This window comes from Mustela erminea, chromosome 12, assembly GCF_009829155.1.
Source record: "Mustela erminea isolate mMusErm1 chromosome 12, mMusErm1.Pri, whole genome shotgun sequence".
Classification (NCBI taxonomy): Eukaryota; Metazoa; Chordata; class Mammalia; order Carnivora; family Mustelidae; genus Mustela; species Mustela erminea.
In genome coordinates this window covers 18591620-18607957 of record NC_045625.1, presented here as the reverse complement: position 1 = coordinate 18607957, position 16338 = coordinate 18591620, and the positions used below count along the sequence as shown (strand labels likewise).

The following is a 16338-nucleotide window of genomic DNA, read 5'->3' as shown; positions in this document are numbered from 1 at the left end:
GACCTTGAGAGAATTACATGGAGTGAAAAAGCCTCTCTCTGCAGGTTGCATTCTCTGTATGATTCCTTCTATGTGGCATTCTTGAAATAACAACAGTACAGAGATGAAGACTGGGGATTGCCCAGGGCTAGGGAGAGGGGGAGGGAAGGAAGGAGTTGCCCGTGGCTATAAAAAAAAGGGGAATAAAGTGACCCTAGTGATGGAACTATTCTGTGTCTTAACCATACCGATGGATGAAAAAAGCTGCTCAGGATAAAATTGTGTAGGGCTAAGTACACCCACCTACAAAAATGAGCTGCATGTACTGTCCGGTGAAATATACATAAAGCTGATAGATTGTGTCAATGTCAGTTTCTTGGTTGCGATATTGTTCAATGATTACACAATTGTCAACCATTGGGGGAAACTGGGGGAATCCCTCTGTATCATTTCTCACAACAGCATGTGAATTGACAATTACCTCCAAAGAAAAAGATAAAAAAGAGTGTGTGGGGCACCTGGGTGGCTCAGTCAGTTAAGCAACTACCTTCCGCTCAGGTCATGATCCCAAGGTCCTGGGATAGAAGCCTGCATCGAGCTCCCTGCTCACTGGGGAGACTGCTTCTCCCTCTCCCTGCCGCTCTGCCTACTTGTGATCTCTCTCTGTGTCAAATACATAAATAAAATCTTAAAAAAAAAAAAGTGTGTTTGTGCAAGTGATCAGCATTGGGTCCTGCATAACGGGGAAGCTCCATGAGGCACGACCTTCATCCTCTTTGCACACCAGACCCCTTTTCTTCACAGTGACTGGGGGGAGGATGGAGGAGGCTGGTGGAGAAGTAGAGGGAAAAGTTTTCTTTTAACAAATTTTCCAGGGAGGGGGGAAAACTTGAGCAAAGAGTCAATGGCTTCAAATCATACAGCTCCTTCCTCATCACCCTCTGCCAGACCCTGGAGCTTCAGGATGAAAGTAAGAGCACAGTCTGTCTGAAACTATGTTCCTGCTACTTACTGTCTGTAGGACAAGGGTATACTATAAAAGTCAGGTGTTTCCTAAAAGAAAACCTCCCAGATGTATTTTGATCAGACTGTGGTTTATTTAAAAAAAAAAAAAAAGAAGAAGAAGAAAGAAAAAGAACTGATTATGAGCTTTAAAAAAAGTTGGCAGGTTTCTTATAAAATCTGGTTCCAATTTCTCATAAAAAAAAAAAAAATCTCATTCCCCTTTAGGATCATTAAGATGCGGTATGGTTATGTTACTTTTGAATTGGACATCTGGGATAGATGATCCTAGGGGCTGCTTTCTCCTCTGTGCATCTACTGTTTCTTTCCAAATAGGTTTCCTGCCTCCTGGGCCCCAGCGCGTCTGCCAGCGCCAGCCCGGAGGTGGTGGGGACCAACGACTGTCTCACCTGTGGCCGCATTGATGGTGGCTGGGTCGCTCTCCTTGTCAGCCTTCACAGCAGACACTCCGATCCCATATTCAGTTCCCGGCCTCAAACCTAAGGGAGAATGTGCAGGTGGATATTTAGCCCCAAACTGGGAAGACTTTCCGAGGATCATGAAGACAGTCCTGAGCTGTCACTGGACCCTATGATCTCTCAGTGTCTGGTATGTTCTACAGCCTGTCTTGCTGAAGTCCAAGTGAGAGAACTGCCGGGACTGCACTTCTTTCTCTCGGTGGGGGGCTGCAAAATGGGGACACGCCCCACCCCTCCCAACCCGGTGTGTGGGTGGGCTGGGTCGCGGAGGCAGAGCTCACCTATGAGCGTGGCTTTGGTGGTGGCTTGCTGGCTCCGTGGGACTTCGACCTCGGCATGGTCACCTCCCGAGATGGGTGCATACTTAATTCTGTAACTGTCAGGGGCCGCCTTGCCGTTCTTCCATTCCAGGGTGATGCTGTTGTCCGTCTGGGAGACGCGACGGAGATTCCTAGGAGCATCCAGGCCTGTTTGGAAGAGGAAGGGACATTTGCATTGAAAATGCCAGGCGCTAGGAGAGTGGGAGTCTGAAAATTCAAGCTAAGACATGAAACGCACGCCCCTGGAGAAAAAATGGCAACACCCCCTCAGCTCAGTACCCAAAGGACAGATCTAACAAATACGGCATCTCAGGCACCTCTTTTGCCCTTATTTTATTTTATTTATTTGTTTACCTTTCCCCGTTATTAATGTGTGTGATACTCTAGTCATTTTCATGCTCCTCAGATTTTATGCTTAAAAAAACGACACAGAGAGGCGCCTGGGTGGCTCAGGCTCCAGAGGTGGTGGGGACCAACGACTGTCTCACCTGTGGCCGCATTGATGGTGGCTTAAAGGCTAAAGGCTAAAGGCTCTGCCTTCGGCTCAGGTCATGATCCCAGGGTCCTGGGATCGAGCCCCACATCAGGTTCTCTGCTCAGCAGGGAGCCTGCTTCCCTTCCTCTCTCTCTGCCTGCCTCTCCGCCTAACTTGTGATCTCTGTCTGCCAAATAAATAAATCTTAAAAAAAGAGAAAACTACACAGAAACTTACAAATAAGGTAAGTTTGAATGAGTGTAAGAACCGATATGCCGTGCCCATCGCTGTATTTCTAATAATTCATAAGTTACTGATCTTTGAAAAAATATTTATTGGCTCAATGATTGATGGATCCGTTGGGATGTCTAAGAAAATGCCACAGGGGTGACTGGCTGGCTCAGTCAGTATGTCTCCGTTTTCAGCTCGGGTCATGATCTCAAGGGCCTGGATGAAACCACATGTTGGGCTCCGTGCTCAGCTGGGAGTCGGCTTCTGGGTTTTCTCTCTCCTCTCCCTCTGCCCCTACCCTCACTCATGCTCTCTCTCTCAAATAATAAAATCTTTAAAAAAAAGGAATGCCAGAGGCATCTTTGTTATTCATGCTTTCCATAAACGGTGTTTTATTATGGAAATATTTACATGAATTTTATTTTAATCAGAACTTCTTTTACCTGAGATTGTCAGACCAGCACTTTCCCAGTATGCTTTTGTGTGTGTGTGTGTGTGTGTGTGTGTGTGTGTGTGTGTGTGTTTTAGAAGGTTATTTGGATAGAGTTTTTTTTTTTCCTTGAAAAAGTTGATCAATTGCTACAATATTTTAAAATAAATATTTAAAGGAATGAAATTTCCCTTTCTACTGTCTATTTCTATTTCTACTGTCAGAGGAGCCTGGAAGGAACCCCAGCGGAGTGGGATGGATGTCTCACAACCCTTTTTTCCCTTCTGGCTGTTCACCAGAGAAGGCCCACTACCTGTTGTGAAGGTCTCCTTGGCCGGGTTGCTGGACATGTCACCTCTGCGGGAGATGAGGGACACCTCATACTCGGTGTCCGGCTTCAGGTTACCGATGGAGTACTGGTTCTCATCCTGGGTGAGATCAATGGTGGTGCGGTCACCAGGCACATCTTTGATCCCGTAGGAGAGCTCAATGCCATCGATCTCGGCCAGAGGCTTGAACCAAGTGATCAGGGCTGTGGTGTCTGTCACATCTTTCACCTCGATCTGGCTGGGGGCATCCAAGCCTGTGACGGGCAGACAGCAGAGTGGTTTCAGAGACTGGGGCCGGCGCCATGGTCTGAGTAGAGAGGGGTTTGCAGCCATCCAGCTCCATGCATGGACGGATCAGTGTCTACTAACCATTCTACCTTCTTTTGTCTTTCTGAGTCTTCATTTCCCATTTGACAAACTCTAGATAGGCAGGATGACAACTACCTTGCAGGGCTTGTTGTTTTTTTGAATAGGAAAGGAGATAATATTTGCAAAGCACCGAGCGCAGAGCCTGGAGCATGGCAGTCACATGATAAATGGTTGTTGCCCTGTTACTATTATCATTACCATGCTCATGAGTTAAGAAACAAGCTTAGGGGGGCACCTGGGTGGCTCAGTGGGTTAAGCCGTTGCCTTCGGCTCAGGTCATGATCTCAGGGTCCTGGGATCGAGTCCCGCATCAGGCTCTCTGCTCAGCAGGGAGGCTGCTTCCTTCCCTCTCTCTCTCTCTCTCTCTGCCTGCCTCTCTGCCTGCTTGTGATTTCTCTCTGTCAAATAAATAAATAAATAAAATCTTAAAAAAAAAAAAAAAGAAACAAGCTTAGGGCCTTTTTCAGTTAAAAAAACATTAATTTACATCTGAAACTATCGATGTACTGTAAGCAGGTTAATTGAATTTAAATTTAAATTAAAAAAAAAAACCAACAAAAAAACACTTATTTAGTCTCTCTGGCTTTTTAAATAAGCAAAAATCCCTGAATGGCTGATCAGAATTATGGAGCTCAAAAGGGAGGCCACCCCTGGCTTACCCGGGTATGGAGAGTTACTTGTGAGGAAAGAATTCAGGCAGAAAGCCATGGCTTGTCCCAAGCCTCACCATCTTTAAGCCTTCACCTCAGCCTCCTCCTGTCCCACCCAGCCTTGTGCTCTCACGTGCGTGTGTGTTGTGTTGTGACAGCAGGTGCGGCATGCTGTTTCTCCCCTCCTGGCCTCTGCACTTGTTCTTCCTGAGATCACCCCTCCTCCTCGAAAAATCTCTTAGTCATCCCTCAAAACCCCACTTAACCTGTCACTTCCTAACGAGATTCCTCTTTGACCCTTGTAATCAGGTGAGCACATACACCCTCCTCGGCAAGTACAAAGGTTCAGTTTATGTAAGACGGGTAAGTTCTAGGGACGTGCCCAACAACAAAGGGACCGGAGGGAATGCTACTCACGAAGACAGCAAATCTTAGCACAATTAAAAATAAGAGGAAAAAAAAAATGAGAGAATCCAAAAAAAAAAAAAAATAAGAGAATCCTAATACACTTTTTTCACTGTTCTGTAACATATTTTTCTAGTTTATGTATTATTCAACATAGATAGGGTCTAAATTCATTTATTTGGAGAGTGGGTCTTTGACTTCTTTTCATCCCCAGCATAGTGTTGGACTTTGTCCTTTATGTCTGAATTCTCTTTTTCTAATTATATAAACAATTTTAATGCAAACATTAAAACTGACTGAGAATTTGGCAAATGCCTAAAATTAAAATATGAAGGCATCCAGTCAATATTTCCTTGTTTCTTCAATTTAAAAAGAGCTACGTTTGTGTTTTTAGCGCTGGTTTAGGAAACAATTAGGAAAGTTCCTTTCCAATGAAAGGAATTTCAGTGTTATATAGGGAATGAGGAAGAGTAAGTCCTATCTGACTAGGAGAAACCTGGAGAGTCTATCTTTTGAATTCTAAGCCTTCATCCATCAGTCTCAGCCTACAGACAATGAACCCAGAGAATGCGCAATGAAAGCAAATTTACAATTCAACAGTGAAGCTGCCTGTCCCGTGTTCTTACGGGTGTTAGCAAGCACCCCGACCACACCTGCTCCTGTCCTTAGCAGCCCTTTCGTAAGAAGTCAGGATTCAGTCGAGCTCACTGATCACCCCCGCATCTCCCAGATTTGGATCCTTGAACAGAGGGACCTAGTACTGCTGTGGTTTACTACATGCCAAGCCCAGCGCTCTGTCTTGTATGTCTTAACTCTCCTGACAACCCTGCAAGGACACTATAAACCCATGTTCCTGATGGCCGGTCATAGGCTTCAAGAAGTAGAACTTCACAAGGTAATGTGAGCCTCGAAGCTGGAATTCACATTCAGGTCTGTTTGGGTCCAAAGCCCATACGCTTGCTCCTTTAAATATGAACGTCTCTCAAAAGGGTCTAGGTGCCAGAAATGGAAGGAGCCAAAAATGCTTTGTCACCCAAACTTTGAGGTCCTTTAAACCTGGATAAAGTTCAGCCAGCAGTGAAATGAACACGGAAATGTCTGCCCCTCAGTGCTGATATTTATGTGAGACTAGGGAATTTAGGTGTTTGGATGTTTGTCCTGCAAGAAGAATAAAGCAGCTAATGCCCAGAAGTAAATTAAAAAGCGAGGGGCAGATAAATGTGTTTTGGAGTTTCGGTGTGCCCTCTCTACAGCAGGTAAGCATTTGCTGGATCTTTTCTACACTTTTCTGGTGATCTAATGATTTTTTCCTGTCGATACCTGCTCTCTACCTACCACAGAGGGATGGTGTCAGAATGATGGAAAACACTTGTCTATAGAGGAGACAATCTAGGGGTTGGCTCTGAGTGAGGCAAAGTGTGCAAATATTTAAATGCAAGATGTTCTTTCTTGTCATTAGTCAACAGGTTTAAATTTTCCAACAACCTCCTGCCAAAAAGTTGGTACAGATGCTATCTCGAAGAAGATGGCGAGGTTTCCCAAATGGTGATGCAAAATAATTTTATTTATTTATTTATTGGTGTTCAACATTTGGCTTCTTGGTAGAACAACTCCAAATCCAGATTTTCTTTTTCCTCCTCACCAAAGGATCTAGTAGTACCAAATTCTATTCTACCTCCAAGTTCTGACATCTTTATTATTGAGTGACATTTAATGTGTGTTCCTACTGGAGATACGGGATAAACATTCTACGTAGACCAGCGCCTCATCAGTGCCAGTGGAAAAGGGGGTGAGAGTTATAAAACTGACCCTCACTGACAATTTTGACCCTGTGGTGGCCCCCAAGTGTTCACCATGTGGCATTTGTTAAACTGATTTTGAAGCCCTAAGCCTTAGTTTCTACTCTTGAAAAATAACAATAATACTTGCCCAACCTCTATCCCGAGACCGGTGTTTCAGATTAGATGATGTGGTAAGTTATTTATAATGGTCTCTCTTACTGATCTTCCTGTACCCGTGCCTGCCTTGATATGTCCCTCTGAGGCTCCTTTCATCAAGGGATGGATCTGTTTCCCGATCCTTACATCTGGACTGGCCTTGAGATGTGCTTTGACGGAGTGAAACAGGGCTCAGCTGCCGTGTGAGCAGGCCCAGGTTGGCCTACAGAGGCTACCCGAGGCCAACCAGCCCCCAGCCCACACAGATGCAGAAGCGAGCCCACTCCAAAACAGAACTGACCAGCTGAGCCCAACCCCAAATCGGCAACGTGTTGTTTCAAACCACTTAAGTTTGGGGCTTGTTCGTTACATAGCAAAACTTAGTTGATGCAGAAGCTCTGTAAGAGGAAATGTTATCCAGAGGAGGCAATGTGGGGCACGGTCAGCTTTATCACAGGGTCCGTGCTATTAAAGGTGATACTCACGGGTGGTGGTCACCCTCTTCAGGCCTGGGCCCCGCGTATTGTTTTTCACGATGTGCAGAGAGATCTCATATTCTTGTCCCGGAGCTAGGCCTGTCTGCCGGTATGTGGTCTCTGGCCTCCTCAGGCTTTTGGTGATCTCTCCCTCATCTTCCTTATTCTGAAAGACAGGAGAGAGTCTTGGTAAGACCTAAAGAAGGTTCCAGCCTCTTCTCCTCTGTGGCTCACTCCTTCAGCATCCACTCCTTTGCTGAGCTCTCCCTCGCCAGCAGATCAGCATGGCAGAGGATGCACGGAGGATAAGGACGTCTCTCGAGTTGACTTCTGCCTCTTGTAAACCTCTGTACTCACTCCTTGGACACTCAAGCAAGTGCCAGAATGTGAGAGCCAAAGCAGTCCAGAGCCACAGATTCAATCCTTCTTTTGACAGTCTGGGAAGCGAGCAACAGAGAAGTTGTGGGGCTGTCCCAATGGCTGGTTAGTGCCAGAGCCTGGGCTCAGACTCAGGAACCCACTTCCCAGAGAGAAGGGATACTGCAGGTCAGATATGCCTAGGGGCATCTGGAGACAGAGCTTATTTGTTCTCTTCTGAGTAGATGTTTCCCAGACTATAAGGAGCAAGGGGACAGTTCAGCATCTGTTTGAGCTCACAGCCCTCAGAGCTATGCTTACTGACTTCTTAAAATCACTTAGAATGTATTTGCAGACAGGCAGGGACTAAGTAAGCATAGCCCTGTCTCCCACCAGAAGTGAAGGCAATAACGTTGATATAAAAAGTCCGTAGAGCCCCCAGATGATCTTTCTGATCCTCGAGGTCAAATATGCCCGCTCCTCTGTGTCCCTTACCATATTCCGAAAGATGATCTCCCACGTTTCAAAAGCAATGTCCAGAGGATCCCACTCCACTTCCACAGATGTCTCTTTGATGGACTTGAACTTTAGGCCTTCAGGGGCAGGCAGGTCTGTCAGGAAGAGCAGAGGGAAGGATGGCTGCATGTTGGCGGTGGGGGGGGGGGGGTTGGCGGTGGACACAGCGGTGATTACCCTGAACCCCACCGGTGGATGTCCCACCCCTGTCAGAGCTGGATTCTATTCCTGACTACTTGTGGGATGCTGTTTACTGTGAGGCAGCGTGACAATTAGCATTAGGAACCACCATAGGATTAAATCCTGGCAATTTCATATGGTGAAGCCCTATGAACCCAGGGTTTGGAATGTGAGAAACTTGGGCTCAAATCTAGGCTCCGCATTACAAGTTGTGCGCGAAGGGGCGAATTGCAGAAAGTGCTGTAAGCCTCACCTTCTTCATTCGGGAGGAAGAGGTAAGTGGGCCTGTTCTTGGGAACATTTTGAGGACTGAGTGATACGTTGCATGTCGACCACTGGGCATGGTTCCTGGTGCATAGCACATTTCAAGATGTGGCAGCCAATGTTATAGTTACTAAGCAAAAATAAGGACCAATTTCTAGCCTTGCTTTTTAGGTATGAAGGGAATTATACTGATGTTGGATTCTTAAAGGAAGAACTTGAACCCTAATTTTTTTTTTTTTTTTAATATGTGGACAGTGAGCTCCATAGAAAGGAAACAGTAGAATAGAATGGGTAAGGGCATAAACCTGCAACCAGACTTCCAGGGTTTAAATCCCATCTCTGCCACTTATAAAGAGTCTGATTTGGGAGGAGATGGTGAACATTTAGTCTCAGTTTTCTCATCTGTAGAAAGGGTTAATAATTGTCCTGATCTCATAGGGTTATCGTGAGTTAAATGAATTGGTAGGCAAGGGGTTTCTTTAAAAAAAAAAATTCAGTGGGCTTAACTGGATCCCAGGGTCTTAATCCGTGCAATGATGAAAGGACAGCTCTGCTGCTTCGGGCATGAAGGGGAAGCGGTGACTTTGGGGGGTGGGTCATGCACTGGGCAAGACAAGGGCTGCTGCTGGGGCTGGAGGTGGGGGTGGGTTCTGCGAACTCACACGTGGCCACCCTGGCGCTGACGGGAATGCTCTTTTTGTTTTCCAGGATGGCGAAGACGCGGATAAAGTACTCCACGCCTGGCTCCAGCTCCCGGATAGTGGTGGATGTCTGGTCCCCGGGCACGCGGAACTGCATTTCCAGGCCGTCCTCGTGGGTGGGCGTGTACATGACCAGGTACTCCGTGACCCGCATCTCGTTGTCCCAGGCCAGGTTTACAGTCTCTTCAGTCACTTCTGTCACGATGAGGTCTTTAGGAGGGGACACTGGCAGGAAGGCAAAAAGATAGCTGGGTCAGGTAGTGTCAGTAAGGTCCTCTATAAATTCTCTCTCTAGGTGTGTTTGCCTTCACTTGTCCCTTCCACTGCCAGTCACTGAGCCCTAAAGTCCAGCTTCCATTTCCTAATATGAAATCCTCATCAAGAGCCTCCTGCTGTGATTCATTTTGAAAACCTTTGGTGACTTTCAGGCTACAGTGCTGGGTCTGCAGGCTGTCCTTCAGGTTTCTTTGTGATCTGACCCTTCCAACTTCTCTACTCTCTGGACCTTAGTTCAGATTAGGGCCGTTGGCATGGGCACATGCAGCCTGAGCTTGGCTCTCTGCTCTGAACTCGAGGTCATTCATCTTTAGCGCCGGAAGGGTTTCTGGGGCTCCTTTGGTCCAATTCTTTCATTTTCTAGGTATGAGTGAAGCAGAGGGACTGGCCCAACTTTGCTTCTCTCAGCAAATTGGGAACTCACACCTCCTCCCTGCCAGCCTGGTGTTCTTTCCAACCAGATTTCCCTGCCTTGGGCCCATTAAACACATTTATTTATTCATATCAATGATACATTTAATTGGGACAGAAATTCTCTGTTACAACAAGTATAGTCTGGGTGGCTAATAGGAGTGCAAAGAAGACCCTCAGTGAACACAAGCATTATCATTCTTTGTTGTATTTTCACTCAAGCCGGGTTTATTGAGCTCTTACTGTATACCGTGCCTTGTGCTGTCAGGATGGCACTCCTAGAAGGAGCTTATAATCCTTGGGATTGAAGACAGTCATAAAAAAGGAGTTAAGAGATGGGTCTACCTCGCAAGTGATTAATTAGCATTTACTCACTAGCTGAGTGTGTGTGTAGAACAGTTTTATGTAATCTCACTGTCCATTCAATTGAGCTGAATTTTTGCTCTCATCCAAATAGAGGGATTTAGGTTATTTTTGGCTCAGTGTCAGTGGGGAGTAGATGAGAAGGTTCATATTTGGCAAAAAGGCTGTTTTCATTTCATCTACCTCCCCACAGGGCACTGGGTGTTACACTCCGTGTAGACTAGATAGGTAGACTCAAATAACAGTTCTAGAATGTACCAGATAAGAGTGCTTGGGAAAATTCTATGAGCCTCCGAGCCTTCTAATAGGCAGCCCTGTGACAGGTGAGTAACGCGGGCCCCTGCAATGGTGTGTGTGTGCTCCCGGGCATGGGCGCAGGTGTAACAGGACACATAGCTCTTCACCCCGCACCGGCGCCGCTTCCGAACCAACAGCAGGTGGCTCAGCGCCGGGACTCACCCTCGGAGCAGTCGTCCCCGGAGTAGCCCTCGCTGCAGATGCAGCGGCCCTCCACGCACTGGCCCCAGCCGCTGCAGTCATTGGGGCAGGAGCGCCGCCCGCAGTCGGGGCCCGCGAAGCCCTCCTGGCAGATGCACTGCCCGTCCTCGCAGCGGCCGCGGCCGTGGCAGTCGCCGGGACACCTCCGCTCCTGGCACGTGGCGCCCATGAAACCCTCGTGGCACACGCACTGCCCGTTCACACAGCGGCCTTGGCCGTGGCAGTCGTCGGGGCACGCGAGCTCTGCGCAGTCGGGGCCGGTGAAGCCGTGCTCACACTCGCAGCGCCCGTCCACGCAGCGGCCGCGGCTGCTACAGTCCCGGGGGCAGCGCAGGTCCCGGCAGTCTTCCCCGGTGTAGCCGTCGTCGCAGACACACATGCCGTTCACGCAGCGGCCGTGCTGGTGGCAGTCGTTGGGGCAGCTCATGTCGCTGCAGTCGTAGCCCTGGAAGCCCGGCTCGCACACGCACTTGCCCCGGACGCAGCGGCCCCGGCTGTGACAGTCGTTGGGGCACCGCAGCTGGCCGCAGTCCTCCCCGGTGTGGCCCTCGTCGCACACGCACTGCCCGTTGACGCAGCGGCCGTGACCGCTGCAGCCATTGGGACACTGGAGCTCACCGCAGTCCGCTCCCGTGAAGCCGGCGTCACACTCACACTGGCCGTCCACGCAGCGGCCGTGCTGGTTGCAGTCGGCGGGACACCTCTTCTCGCTGCAGTCAGGCCCGGCGAAGCCCGGGTCGCACACACACTGGCCCTGCTCGCAGCGGCCGTGGCCGGTGCAGGCATTCGGGCAGCTGAGCTGGCCGCAGTCCTCGCCCGTGAAGCCCTGCTCGCAGTAGCAGGTGCCGTTGACGCAGCGGCCACGGTCGAAGCAGTCGTTGGGGCAGATGAGCTCGCTGCAGTCCTCCCCGGTGAAGCCCTCGTCGCACACGCACTCGTTCTCCACGCACCGCCCGCGGCCGTGGCAGTTGTTGAGGCAGAGGGGCTCGTTGCAGTCGTCGCCCGCGAAGCCGTCCTGGCACACGCAGCGGCCGTCCACGCAGCGGCCGTGCTCCTCGCTGCACGCCACCGGGCACAGCTCCCGGCTGCAGTCGGCCCCCGCGTAGCCTTCGAAACACACGCAGACCCCGCCCACGCACTTGCCCTGGTCGTTGCAGTCGCCGGGGCAGGCCGGCTGGCTGCAGTCCTCCCCCGTGAAGCCCTCGTCGCACACGCACTGTCCATCCACGCACTGGCCGCGCAGGTGACAGTTGCCAGGACATTCGGGCTCCGAGCAGTTGGGGCCCTTCCATCCAGGCTCGCACACACAGCCGCAGCCTTCCGCGCTGAAGTTTCCTCGGCCGCTGCAGAAGGGTCTCGTGTCCAGGCGGCCTGCAACCAGAGAACAGAGGCCGGCAGCTGAGCACAAGCAGTGGCTTACTCTGTTACCACCGTGGGACCCCGATTCCAACACAGCCAGAAGATGGTGGCACCCTCGGGTCCCATCTAGCTTGAAAACTAGTTGCCTCAGGTGTGAAATCAGAGGGAACTGACATCCCCTTAGAGGAGGCGTGAATTCTTCACCTGTACTCTCTGAAACCCGGACTCCTGGGGAAAGACTGTGGACTTATGTGTGTGTGTGTGTGTGTGTGTGTGTGTGTTTTCCACCCTCGGGGAGGGGATCTGTAGTTTTTATCGAATTTTCAAGTATACCCATGACCCTGGTGATTATAGATCACTGCCTCGTGGAATGTATTAGGCTGGGCTATGTAATTTCTCCTGCACCTAGTCAAGGTCAGGCACATAAGAGAATAATTGTTTCACCCAAGAAATATTTGTTGAACTGAACTCAATTCTGATTCTGGCTCCATAGCGGTGCTGCATTTGGAAAGCGAGTTAGATGCTCTGGATATCAGTTTCTTCATCAGTCAATGGGACCAACAGCCTGCTTCCTTGGGGTGTATCAGGGTTAAGTGAGGACATTACAGACCTACTGTTGTTCTCATTGTGATCTTCTCTTGCAGAGTTTTTTGGGTTGACTCAAGTCACTATGTTGATTTATGTGACTGAACTTTCTGATTTTCCATTACTGAAATGAGGCAGCCTAGGAATGGCTTTCTAATTCTGTCGGTACAGCTTCTAATGTGGCTCTGCCTCCACAATGCTCATGTGTGTCTAGCTTTTTTCTTCCCATCCGAAAGACTGCAGTGGTGGGTGAATCTGAGGAAGACATGGTCAGGGCTGACATGCCTCCAACTCTTTGAAGTCTGCCTCATGTCTTGGCTCAGCTTGCAGGAGTGGCTGGCGTAGTCTCCATGGAGCCAGGGAGAAGAAACAAAGCTCGCTCCATTTTCTCTGCACCCAAATACAGTTGTATTAATATGTTTTAGCTCCTTCCTAACAGCAGGGAAGAAGGCAATGAAAACAATGAGTTTGAGGGGCACCTGGGTGGCTCAGTGGGTTAAAGCCTCTGCCTTCAGCTCAGGTCTTGATCCTGGGGTCCTGGGATCAAGCCCCGCATCAGGGTCTCTGCTCAGTGGGGAGTCTGCTTCCCTTTCTCTCTCTGCCTGCCTCTCTGCCTACTTGTGATCTCTCTTTCTGTTAAATAAATAAATAAAATCTTTAAAAAAAGAAAAACGAGTTCGAAAGGTGAGAATCATATGTTTTCATGTATGGCAGCCATGAGACACAGTAGCTATTAAACAATTGGATCGTGGCTACTCTGGATTGAGATTTGGTATAAATGTCAAATACATATGGCATTTCAAAGGCTTAGTTTAAAGAAAGGAATATAAAACACCCGTTAATAAGTTTTGTATTGATCCCATGCTGAAAAGTGGATAATATGGTTATACTAAGTAAAACTACTTTCATTAGAACTATTTTCACCTGTTTCTTTTTCATTTTTTAAATGTGACTACTGGAAAAATTAAGACTATCTGGTTCATGTTATATTTCTCCCGGACAGCACTGCATTCAACAATTATTTCAACCCATTCTTTAGCATTAATCCTATTATGTAACTTCCATCTGCATTTTGCCAGGGAGTTGATGGAAGTGGAAGATAAAGTCATTTGTGCCTAAAGGAAACTTACCCACCTTGGAAACCTAGAGTATGTCCTATAGTCCTCTCCACTTAGGGTGATTAGGTCTACTCTTGAAATAACTTATCAAAGTGCTTTCTCATTTTTTGGGGGGGGGCAGAAATAAAGGTGTTCAGCTCTGATTTGAAGCTGCCAAAATTCCTGTAGCCCTGTCAAGTCTGGGCAGTGAAGATGAAGACAATTCTAAAATGGCAAAATCCCAGAGAAAAGGAAGAACCGCATACAGGCTATTATGGGGGGGATGGGGGCGTGAGCTCTGGAGACCACAGTTGCACTCAGAACTTGTTTTTCTTATTACTCTGGTGTCATTTTATGCCAGTTAGTTAACTTTGAGTTTCAGCTGTTAGATCTGTAGAATGGGAGTATTAAACATTATCTCAAAGAGTTCTAGGAAGGGTTTAATGAGTTAATGAATTACAGTGCCTGATGCATAAGAGAGGGCTCAATGCATACTGTGATGATGGTCGTTGCTGCCATTAAACTGGAACATTTTTTCCGGTTCCCAGACTTTGTACCACCACAGGCAGGACTGTGTCTTTGTGAGTTCAAGCCCTAACTTGATCACTTGTGGCAGGCCTGAAAATCCCACCCTCCCTCTGCACCTTGGTTTTCCTGCCTGGACAATGAGGTGATGGGGCCATATTGGCACCTTTCAGAGAGTGATCTTTGGTCAGGAATTTCATAATATATTCTTAGGTTTTGGGGTACAGAATGTGTAGATCTCATAGTCAAATAAATGTTGGAAACTGGTCATTAAAATATAACAAGGTTTTTCCACGCAAGACTTCTCAGAGGTCTAGAAACTCCTCTGAGAAACATTTGTTAACCAGACTCTCCAAGAGCAGAACAGAGAGGGCTACTTTCTCCACATTTATTTGACCATAAAATCTCTTTTCAATGAACACTTTGTGAGGCCAGTTCCCCAGGGAACCTTTTTTAGAAACAAAGTGAGGGAGCTGGCTGTGCTCATCATTTCTCCCTTGTGGACAGCGAGGGGCTGGGTGTACCTTCAGCAGGCTGGAGACAGCAGCCGGCTCCCATGGTGCACTGCTCCCGCAGGGAAGACACCAGGGTCTCCAGCTCCTCCAGTCTATTCAGAAGCTCCTTGACGTCGGGAGCCGCCGCGCAACCGCAGGCTCGGCGGGGGATGTTGATGCGGTGTGTGAAGACGATCTGGTTTTCCCCGTCGACCGTGTGCTCCTGGAAGCTCTCAGTGGGCTCTGATGGTGGGGCCAGGTCCTTCTCTCCACTGGCTGATTCCAGATCCACTGAGCACTGGGAACCGACAGGCAGCTTGATGTTGTAGACGTGGTTAAACACTACCGGCTGCTGTTCCTCTGGCAGAGTGACATTGACCCCGCTTTGTCGCTTGTGCCGGATGACTTTCTTGAGGACCCCACCTTCAGTTGTGAGGGTGAACAAGGCTAGGAAGATGCCCGCCAACAGCCGGGTCATGGCCCCCATGGTGGAGGTGGATTTGGCTAGGGGGTTTTTGTGCTTTCGCTCCTAGGGTGTCTCAGTCTCAGGCAGAAGTGCGGATGTGGAAGCACAGAGGAGAATCCAGATGAGTGGGTTCCTGATCTTCTCAAAGGAATTCTCTTCTATAAGGAAATGAGGGAAAACAACAAGCTTGTTAGTATCCATTGCTAATTGACTCTATTGAATATTGTCATTCCAAGTGAATTTTGATGTTCTATCTCCTGCGTTGAAAGTTTTCCTGATACTCCTTCAGCATTGCCTGTAGTGTTGATACAAACTGGCCTTTAGAAGAATATTGCTGTCTTGAAGGAATGATTTTCACTCACTTTTCAGCTTCTGGAAATATGGGGAGATGGCAAGAAGTAGAGAAAAGGGCAAAACTTTGGAACGGTATAGACCAGACCTGGATTTGGATCTCAGCTCTAGCTCTGTGCCTTTGGGTAAGTCATGTAACTTTTGTCCTATTTCTCTTTCTGTGCAGTGAGTGGCTAATGTCAGAGTTAAAATAATGATATAAGTAACAATATTATAAGTAGAAATCTTTCATAGATTTATGAATCCTTTCAATCTTTCCTCAATGAGCCTACTGAATGAGTCATTGTAGTGCCAAGAGGCCATAATCACAGTAGATGTTCAGTATTTCCTGCCTCTTATTATTTGTCCTCCAGTCCCAATTTAGCAGAGCAGCATCTGCTGGTTCCCCTCCACCCTGGGAGGCAGAGGTTCAAACAATGAACATGCTAGAAGGCAAGGCGAGTTTTAATTCCAGCCCACTGCTTCTTAATTGTTATGTCACCATGGGAACAGCCCTCTACCTCTTTGAGCCTCAATTTCTCTTCTCCTTGATCTATTTCTAAAACCTTAAAAAGTCAGGTGTTTTGGAGAACCTGATAGAATGTTTCTAAAGCAGTTGTCCAAACTATGATTGAGGGCAGGAGATGGCTCAGAAAGAATGTCCATGAGTCTCTGATGTCTTCTCCAATCTGCAAGTACTTACACTATTCTCACTGAGTGTTATGGACTAAATCCTGTCCTCTCCTTTCCCCAAATTCATATACTGAATGAAGCCTGAACTTCTCATGGGACTATATTTGGTGATTGGGTCTGTAGAGAGGTAATTAAGTTTGA

The 16338-nt window shown here is 48.0% G+C and overlaps 1 protein-coding gene across 9 annotated transcripts in view; it reads right to left on the bottom strand.

Annotated features, from left to right (window-relative positions):
* The window catches only part of TNC (tenascin C), a 93039-nt gene that overhangs the window by 49384 nt on the left and 27317 nt on the right, over window positions 1-16338 (bottom strand). For all 9 annotated transcript variants that reach the window (XM_032306237.1, XM_032306245.1, XM_032306239.1 and 6 more), the window contains exons 2-9: window positions 14739-15332; window positions 10610-12019; window positions 9062-9325; window positions 7935-8050; window positions 7092-7248; window positions 3230-3499; window positions 1742-1927; window positions 1392-1481 (exon numbers count right to left, since the gene is read on the bottom strand). In XM_032306237.1, the coding sequence (XP_032162128.1) occupies window positions 1392-1481; window positions 1742-1927; window positions 3230-3499; window positions 7092-7248; window positions 7935-8050; window positions 9062-9325; window positions 10610-12019; window positions 14739-15195 (2950 nt within the window). In that variant the 5' untranslated portion in view covers window positions 15196-15332. The remainder of the gene's footprint in view (window positions 1-1391; window positions 1482-1741; window positions 1928-3229; window positions 3500-7091; window positions 7249-7934; window positions 8051-9061; window positions 9326-10609; window positions 12020-14738; window positions 15333-16338) is intronic.